Source organism: Clupea harengus, chromosome 12 (genome assembly GCF_900700415.2).
Source record: "Clupea harengus chromosome 12, Ch_v2.0.2, whole genome shotgun sequence".
In the NCBI taxonomy this organism is placed as follows: Eukaryota; Metazoa; Chordata; class Actinopteri; order Clupeiformes; family Clupeidae; genus Clupea; species Clupea harengus.
This window is the reverse complement of record NC_045163.1, coordinates 18,412,990-18,422,989: the sequence shown is the minus strand read 5'-3', so window position 1 is coordinate 18,422,989 and position 10,000 is coordinate 18,412,990. Positions and strand designations below refer to the sequence as shown.

General features: G+C 45.3%; 1 protein-coding gene across 3 annotated transcripts in view; it reads left to right on the top strand.

The window, feature by feature from the left end:
* The window catches only part of arrdc1b (arrestin domain containing 1b), a 45,783-nt gene that overhangs the window by 24,564 nt on the left and 11,219 nt on the right, over window positions 1–10,000 (top strand). For 2 of the 3 annotated variants that reach the window (XM_031578491.2, XM_031578493.1), the window contains exon 2: window positions 1,402–1,512. In XM_031578491.2, coding sequence (XP_031434351.1) covers window positions 1,402–1,512 — 111 coding nt within the window. Of the gene's footprint in view, window positions 1–451; window positions 701–1,401; window positions 1,513–10,000 lie in introns of those variants that run through there. The other variant, XM_031578492.2, reaches the window with a different exon arrangement.

Here is a 10,000-nt window from a genome sequence, read left to right as displayed (position 1 = left end):
CAAATGATCTCCACTCTGGAGATCAACAACACATCACACCTCAGTTGTCACAGCAGGCAGCTGTAAGTCATCAGTGAAGAAGGTCTCTGTCAGGCAGATCAATCAGAATCAAAATTCATAGGCAAATCATAGGCCCTTGAATGTACAAACATTTCTAGCCTACTTGAACTAGAGACCACTTCTAAATGAAGGCTAGCTATTCATATAGTCATATATCTCAGAAATAAATTGTGTGAAACAGAACATGAGGCCACACAAAAAGAGGGAAAAATAGAAAAGTGTTAGATACCTGCAGTTAGCTCTGCTGGTACATGGAACCTTGCCCATTTGGACACTTTTCAGAACTGTAGTCTACCTCTTCTTTAACGCAAGTATTTCTTTGGCCTTTTACTTCACTTAATTTGCCCCCCCCCCCCCCCCCAACCCCACTTCCACACACACACACACATACGTACTGCCAAAGTCTATGCCAATTTGTGTGCTACACAGGAATCAAATTCAATTTGGTGTTGCTAGCACCAAGCTTTGATCGGAATGTTCAAATATACATTTGATTTGCACTGGCCAGAGTTCTGAGTTGCTGTCGCTTGTGTCAGGCACATTTATGCCTTCAGCTGACGGAGTGAAGAAGCGGAAGTGAATCCTGTTCTTGGGCTCACATGCGTCTTCTAAGGCAAAATGCTTCAGACCTGTGGAAAAGGTACCTGACACTCTAAGCTGACCTTTCTGTATGCCACAGAGAAAAAAATCATTTTCACCTGGGGAGGGTAATTGGAGCAGCATTTTGACAAAGAAATGACATCAGGAAGTCTACATGGCTTCCTGTCTGTCTCTTTCTCCCCTTCTCGCTCTCTCTCTGTGTCTCAGACACTCATACGCACACACACACACACACACTCTCTCTCTCATACACACAAGGCACTCATACACACACACACTCTCTCACACACACAAGGCACTCATACACAAACACACACACTCTCACTCTCTCTCTCACACACACACGGCACTCATGAACACACACAAACACACACACACACACACACACACACACACACACTCTCTCTCTCTCTCTCACACACACACACACACACATTTGTACTGCAACAAAAGCAGAGATCTCATATAATCATCTTGTTTATTCAGTGTAACTTGTCCACTGACCTACTTATTTCAATTAGAGCTAGGTCAAAAACAAACACTGAACACCATACACCCATACCCTTAAGGCCTGCTACCTGTTTGTTGTGAGTGTGAGTATTCTGGCCCGGGGCCGAAATCCAATCATACGCTTCCTCAGCGCTGTAATCCTTTGAATACAGATTATTTCCACATCCACTGCAGACTGTGTGAATGGCTTGGACTGGACTAACTTTGTTTGCTAATCTCCCTCTCTCGTAGCCATCAAGGTGAACTGCCTGGGGTCATGCGGCGTCTCCACCAAGATGAACGACGTGGCGTGGATGCTAGAGGAGCAGTACTTCAGCAGCACGCTCTCTGTGGCCGACAAGGGTGAGGACTGTGTGTGTTTGTGTGTGTGTGTGTGTGTGTGTTTGTGTGTGTGTGTGTGTGTGTGTGTGTGTGTGTTTGTGTGTTTGTGTGTTTGTGTTTGTGTGTGTGTGTGTGTTTGTGTGTGTGTGTGTGTGTGTGTGTGTGTGTGTGTGTGTGTGTGTGTGAGTGTGTGTGTCTGTGTCCTACATACAACACCTTTCAGGTATTTGGATTTCAAAAAGGCTCTCTCCAGTCAAGCAGAGCCATCTCAGCAGTTTCAGCGAAGGCTCAGAAAGATCATCAGAGATCACCCCAGGCCTTCATTGCTTTCAGCAAGCACACATACGGGTGTAGGCTGCTTGTATGAATAACAAACACAGGAGATGGATTTTGGGCAAGTTGCCTTTAAGCATACTGATGGGATGTGTGTAGACAATACTACCATGAGCTTTCCGGAGTGTTCTTGACATGCAGTAGATTACAGTAAGGCCTGCTCCACCATGAGCTTTCCGGAGTGTTCTTTGCATGCAGTGGACTACAGTGAGGCCTGCTCCTATCCTGCTTAAACAGGGTTTGACAGGTAATGCCTATACGGTAATGAACCTTTCATTTAGAACCTTGTTGTCTAAAACCTTATCTGAAGTTTCTAAATAAAACTTTTTGATGACATTTTTTTTTAATGGTTTCTTAGTTTTAAAGACTTCCATGGATATTATAGGTTATTATTATAGGTTATTATAGGTTATTAACAGTGACATTAACATTTAGCAGAACATGGAGGTTCCTGTCAGCAAATCTCTTTTTCTTTGTTTGTTATGAGTGCAAGTGTACCGTAGTCTTGACGGAACATGAAAAGGCAGCCATGCCCAACCTGAGGTCTGGTGACCCAGGGTACACTTGATACTCTTCATCGAGGTCTATGATCGAGAGTGTGTGTACAGGTGAAATATTGCTCAAGTGGATGAGGTCTTATCCTTAGCAGTCTGAGACATGGCTGAAGGGTTTTCAGGGCTTCAATCAATTGTGGCATTCAATTTCGACTTGTTTTTAATTCTATTCAGCTCGTGTCTCCAAGTCACCATATCGAATTTTCTGTCCTTTTAGCAGAACAGCTGAAATTGAAATTCTGGTGTTCTTCCGTGCAATTGAGGTCCAGAGTGAACACACTGAATTCAAACTGGAGTAAACCTCACGATTCCCCAGCTTTCGATCTACTAGAAGGCAAATGAGGTAACTACATTGAGGTCTTCTTCTGAAGGAGAAGTGAGATCAGCATCATCAGAAGTCCTTATGAGACTCAGGAGTAAACCTGTATAAAAAATGATTTCCTCTCTCTTCTCTTTTGTTTTTACAAAAGAGTTGATTCTGCCTTGTTGTTCACAGCGCCTCAAACACCACAAAATCACGTGCACGCCCCAAATAGAGTTTCTGAACAGGTTTTGACTTGAATCTGATGCCCTACAAGGGCGGGCAGTCGTTGTGGTTTTCAAAAGAGTCTCCCAAGTGTGACACAGTTTTTCATTTGAGCTGAGCCTTATCAGAACTCACAGTGTCAGTCTAATCAACTCATCTCAGTTTCTCTGAAGGTCATCTCTGTGCTGCGTGTATTTCCTGATTCAAGTGAATTAAACCCCCATAGTCACCATGATTCCTGATTCACATCCTCTGACGAAAGAGTGACTTTCTCTCCCCCCTTACTGATGAACCCCATGGGTTAGAGAGACAGTTTGGTCATCTCAAACATGTGAAGTCGCCGTCTGCCTCATGCATACTGTGAGTCTGTACAGAGAGGTTTTCTGCCATCTCCAGCCAGCCAATGTCCCCAGTTTGTTACAGAAGGCATCTCTGTGTACTCTCTCTCTCTGTCATCTCACATTGGGAACAATGTAACAGTATGTCTGTGTCGGGGATCTGGTGCCTTCTGAACGTTTCCTTTCGTCCTCTGCGGCCATCACAGCCGTTCAGCAGTTTCACAATTTCTTGCCACTCTTGAAAAACACTTATTCATTCAGGTAAGTTGCGTCTCGATATGTGATTCAAACTTTTTTTTTTCTGTCAGCATTTTTGAGGAAAGGATGTGGTTTTGGCTGGCAAGAGTTGAGTTTCATGAGCATCAGAAACTGCTGTGGCAGAATATTCTAGCATTTAGGCTCATCTGCAAACTGTGGGGTTAAAACACAAGAATGTAGAACCTGTTCCGCAATGCTGTACCAAGAAAATATGTCTTGAGAGAAATACTTTTGTAGTAGTAGTATCTAATATTTCTATAAAAATGTAAACATGTAAATACAAAACTAAAGGAGACAGATTGAAAACCAAAGGCATGGCATTTCAGTTTATTATTCGCCGAACAAGTAGTTCCTGCCTTCTCCCCTGCTTCCATGAGAAATCACAGTTGGCATCGCTCCTTTTCCCCAAACACCAAATGTGACAAATGACCTTTTATGTGAAAAACAATTACCATCTTTGCCTTGAAGTTCAACCCCTAGCAGTGTAGGCGTGTCACAGGCTGACCAGAGCAGAGTTGTGGCTCATGAAAGTGATGGTTGCTGTGGAACACCACTAATTAAGCTGTGACAGGCTTTCACTGGGCTCTGGTGCGGGGTGAGGCAGGCATCTTATGCCGATGAGAGGGAGTTGTGGCGAGGCCTAGCGTGTGAAAGCGGAGGCCTGAGAAAGACACCAGGAATGAGCCTGTGTGGATGCCTGTCATCGACAGAGAGAGTTAAGCCCGTTTCACACTGCCTGCGTGGCGTGTGCCTGGCGGCTGCGTTACCTGTTGATGTTCATTTCGGTGCCCATGGTAACAGTGAGCCGCGCTGCAGCTGCGAGTAATGCAGAGTTTTGGCACGGAATCTATTGTTCATGTGTGAGCTGTGTGAGGAATGCAAAAATATACAGTGGCATTTTTTGTATTCAAATTTTAGTAGTAGGAAAAGTTAGTAGTCTCCATCTTGCTCTGAACTGATCAACTGTTCAACTTTCTGGTCTTCACTTTTCGGACCGTGAGCAATGGATGATGCCTGTTACGACCTGGCTTGTGAGCTGCAACATAAACTGGAAACAGACCACAGTATACAAAAATAGTGGTTTATTTCAATAAAACAAAAATAAGGGATAAAGTAACTGCAAAACACCAAAAAACCATAGTGTGCACCAGCATCAAAAGCATGTTGAGAATGCTAGGCCCCTTCTGAAGGCCAGCAGCTTGGCCTTGTCAGGTGTGGACAATCAAGCAAATGATGCCCATTGACGGCCATTATCAAAGACAAACTCAATGCAGAAAGCTAGGACTGACAGTAGCAGCACCGCAGGAGAAGCGTTGGCTGTTTTATGCCTTGGAAAACGATAATACTGTCAGTTCACAGTGGATACTCTTTGTTAGATATGCACTCCTTGAGACTTATTCCCAAAAGGCATGGAATGGTTTCATATGAACCAGATGATCGGCCCTATTCATTATGTGGCTTTCAAGACGACTACTGTAGTCCTGACAGGGTTGTGTTACAGTATATCAGTGATTGCCAAACGAGGCACTTTTCTGAAACTTGTACAATCTAAAAGTCCCCCTGCTCATATTTCCCTGTTTCTGTATTAAAGGTACCATTTCCCCCCTCCACCTTGTCTGTGAGTTTACTGCCTTGCACTCACCTCCTTGGAATGTCCTCCCTCTGGCTGTAGCCACCTGCTGGCCACCCTCGGAGCCGAGCTTGTAAGGGGCTTGTTAGTGTACACTCCGGGCCTTGTCAGAGGCTTGTTAGTGTGCACTCTGGGGCTTGTCTGAGCGTGACACCGGAGAGCGGTGCACTGTGAGGACCCTCTGTACCCGCCGTGAGTCAGCAGCTCTGGGCACATGTGTGTGCTGATGACCCGCGTCCCACCCCAGACCTGTGTGTGTGTGTGTGTGTGTGTGTGTGTGTGTGTGTGTGTGTGTGGTGTGTGTGTGTGTGTGTGTGTGTGTTTGTGTGTGTGTGTGCTAATGACCCGCGTCCCACCCCAGACCTCTCAGAGGCTCTGCTGAGTGTGCGAGTCAGAGACGAGCCTGCCAGCCAGGAACTGTCTGCCCATTAAGAGTTAGGGTTGCTCTCTCTTTCTCTCTCTCTCTCTCGCTTTTGCTGTCTCTCTCTTTCTCTCCCTCTCTCTCTCTATTTCTTTCTCTCTCTCTCTCTTTTTCTCTCTCTCGCTTTTGCTCTCTCACTGTCTCTCTCTCTATCTCTCTTCTTTCTCTCTCTCTCGTTTTTGCTCTCTCGCTGTCTCTCTCTCTATCTCTCTTCTTTCTCTCTCTCTCGTTTTTGCTCTCTCGCTGTCTCGCTCTCTCATGATTGCCTTTATCCCTTCCCCCCTTTCTTTCCTCTCTCTCTCCCCTGCCCTTTTTGTGTCTGATTTTTGTGTCTGTGTGTGTGTGTGTGTGTGTGTGTGTGTGAGTGTGTGTGAGTGTGTGTGAGTGTGAGTGTGTGTGTGAGTGTGTGTGTGTGTGTGTGTGTGTGTTAGGTGGGTTGGGTGGCTGACAGGAAGTGTTTTCTGATTCTGAGACACCGTTTCCAAAGTCCACAGTGACAAGCATGTAGAGGCAAGAGAAACTGAGCGTTTCTTATGAAGAAGACCTTCAGTTTAATGCTATATGCTGTCAGTTAACTGAAATGATTATTTATTACCACAGATCTGTACATACGTACACGTACGCTCTGAGAGTACATTTACCTCTACTGTGTGCCTTTTTGTGGATCTGTGTTGGGGGTGCAAATGACTACTTTTGACATTTTGATGTCCTTTATCTACACACTTGTGCCTGTTTTATCAGTAGTGCTACATTGATTAGCTCCCAGTTGCACGTTGTTGCGTGTGGTGATGATTGCTTGTTTCCTGTGCCTGTCACTTTTGCAATCCTACGCTTTGTGTGTGTGTGTGTGTGTGGGTGTGGGTGTGAGTGTGAGTGTGAGTGTGAGTGTGAGTGTGAGTGTGACTGTGAGTGTGTGTGTGTGTGTGTGTGTGTGTGTGTGTGTGTGTGTGTGTGTGCGCGTGCCCGTGTGAATGTGAATGTGAATGTGTGTGGGCCTTGAGTGATTACATAGAATCATTCAAATCCTTGTCTGTCCTGTTCCATCGGCCAGTACATGATGACTCTTTCCCTCTCTGGCCCTGAATTACCAGACGAGGGTGAAATCTGTGTTTGCGAAAAGAACACTATCACTTTTAGCAACGCTGTTCTCGCCATTTTGTTTGCTGGCGCATGGCCAGTAAAACCACCATATATCATTTGGATCACTGCTAACACATCCTGTTCCTTCAGAGAAACAGAGTGACTGTGTAATTTCAAGGTTCCCGAGAAAAAAAAGAAGCGAAATGCTCCTCATCATCCTCCATGGGCTGGATTCCCAGGAAGGGATTAGACCGTAGTGTAGACAGAATGGCTGTTTAAATGGAGAATCCCTGGCCATAGATAGATTTTAAGTCTATGTCTAGGCATCAATTTGACTTTGGGAAATGGGCCCAAGCATTAAGAGTATGAGTGATCTGAAACTGGACCCCTGTCTGTAAATGGGCCTTATCCCCAGTAAACGTTATTCCTTATAAACTGAACATCAAGTGAAAAAGTTGCTCTTGATGCCAGGTTTAAGGTAACTTATGAACACAACCAAAATAGGGGAATCATTTCGATTTTGAGAGGTGTAAGCAATACTGTTGGTAGTAACTAAGGATTGTGTGCTGGTGCTTTCATGTTGAAATTTGTCTGAAACAAAGCTTCACTTCCCACTGTGCAGACCCTCCCTGTATTTCGCCATAACTCATCCTGTGAATGTTTCTGAAGTCTCTCTCTTTGGTCTTTTCCTCTCTCTCTCTCTCTCTCTCTCTCTCTCTCTCTCTCTCACTCTCTCTATCTCTCTCTCCCTGTGTGTGTGTGTGTGTGTGTGTGTGTGTGTGTCTGTGTGCACCCACTCTCTTCTTCTCTCCATCTGCATTCTCAGAAAAGCACTCAGACACACACACACAGACACACACACACGCACACACACCCAAGCACATGCAGATACATGGACCATACACACACTCACACATTGACATTCACAATATTCATTTGGGGCTCGTTGTGACTGAGTGCTTATGTGGTATGTGCAACAAAGCTTCAGTGCTTTACCCCCCCAGACCCATTTCCAGCGCCCGCCCATCCCCCCCTCCTCTCGGTCGCAGGGGGGCTTCAGTGCTTTACCCCCCAGACCCATTTACCCCCGCCCACCCCTCCCCCCTCCTCTCACTCACTCGTCTGTCATCTGTCATGTTCATTCACGCCGCAGAAGACAGTCAGCACTGAGAGCATGCAGATGTTGTTTTTAGGCTTGCAACACCGGTCCCCTCTCTCTTTCTCTCTCTCTCCCTCTGTCTGTCTCTCTCTCACACACTCTCCCTCTGTCCGTCTCTCTCTCTATATATTTCTCTCTCTCTCGCACACTCCTTCTCTCTCTCTCACACACTCTCTCTCTCTCTCTTTCTCTCTCTCTCTCTCACACACACTCTCACACACTCTCTCGCTCTCTCTCTCTGCCCGAGCCCCTTTCCTGTATGGGCAGGGCCCATGACGCAACCCGCAATGCCGGCCCTCAGCTGAGCCGCTGTGCCTGGTTAGAGATAAGCAATACCCTTCCTCTGCTGCCAGTCAGCGTCTGAATGCAAAACCGCACCTCTGTGGATACTATCTGGTGGTTTGCCCTCTGATCTCAGGCAGGAACACCTAACAGCACACTTGTAACAATAGCACAATAGCTGCCGTTTATGGTTTCTGTTGTGATCTACTGTTCTTAGATTCTCTTTGACCTCAATGGTATACATTTTTTAATCTTCATACAAAAAAGGAATGTTAATGGACTACAAAGGTGTTTACACAGCTAATGAATGTGATAAAGATAAACAACACAAGATGTTCAAGACAGATCCCCTGTACACATGACGGTCAGGTAGTGAGTGGTAGTGTACGAATACATCTGAACACATACTTTATGAGTGTTAGTCTTTCCTGGGCACAGAGCTCTTGACCTGGTTGCTGTCATAGCAGATGAAGTACTGATCAGAAGTACTGTTCCTCCAACTGGTGATGCCTGTCTGTCTGTGGCGGACTAGACGGCATCAGAAGTAGCCTTTGAATAAGAAGAGAAGAGAAGAGCAGAAGAAGTACCTGAAGAAGGTGGAGAAGTGGTTGAAAGTTACACTATTTTTTGGACATTGAATTACTGTGAATCCCCTATTCACAGACAGCATGTCTATGTCCTCCAGTATGTGTTTCATTCCATTGCATACCACTGTGTTGTTGTTTAGAATGGATAATCCTGTATAAATAGAACAGGATTACAAGAACCTCTGAACAAGAATATGTGTTCTATTTGACATTGACATCAGTGCTGGTACCAGAACCAAGGCACTGAGTCAGTCTCCATGTAACTGAGTGAGGGCATTCCCCTCCTCTTTGGCGATAGAGGTGATTTGAGGCTCGCTACTAGATCAGTCCCCATGACTCGTCAGCCCTCTCACTCCTGCCCACCACAAAGTGAGGTATCCATCTTGGGGACCCGCCGTCACCATTCTAAATCCTTGGCTCCAGGATCCCAAGCCTCCCTGACCATGAATCAATAGCACAGGGTTTTCTCGAGGAGTTGGTCCATCAACTTATTGATTATTTGAGGCACAGTGGTGAGTGTTTTAGTGTGTATGTGGACTGGAGGGAGGGTGAAAAGTGCTGCCCCTTGGGGAATTGGAAATGCAGGAGCATCTTGAAAGAGCATAGCAAGTACACTGGTGGTCGGCAGAGCCCCATCGTGCATTTAAAGGCAATGATACGCCAAAGGCCTCCACCAGAGAAGCGCCAATTACAGCAGAATGGGTTCTTCAAGCTTACTGGAAACCCATAGTGCCTTATAATAATAACAACAACAAGAACAACATAGTTGCCTTATAAAAATAACAAAACAACATAACAACATAGTGCCTTATAACAACAACAACAATAATAATAATAACAATTGTACTTATAGGCACTTATCAAGCATAGAGGCATAAGTGCTGCACAACCCGTACCAAACAATAAAAGAACAACAGAGGTAATAGGACATGACAGGACCACTCATAACAGGACCACTGAGAACCAGGCCCCTACTGCAAAGGCTTTAATCTTCTTAATCTTGATTTCAGAACAGCCAAGATTGCCTTGCGGGGGGGTATAAATTGAGCAGTACCCATAAGTGGGTGCTTGACCATGCAATGCCTTCAACGTGATTAAAATGATTTTTAAATCAATTATAAATCTTCCAGGGAAACAGCGCAGGGAAGCTAAAATTGGGGTAATGTGAGTCGAGACTCTAGACCTCATCAGACACCTTGCAACAGCATTTTGTACGAACTGAAGGCGTTTCAGTAACTTCCCATTCTGTACAGAAAATAGGGTATTATAGTGATCTAGGCAAGATGAAATAAAGGTCTGGTAAGTTTTTCAATACGTCCATGGGCCTAAAAACACCTCTAT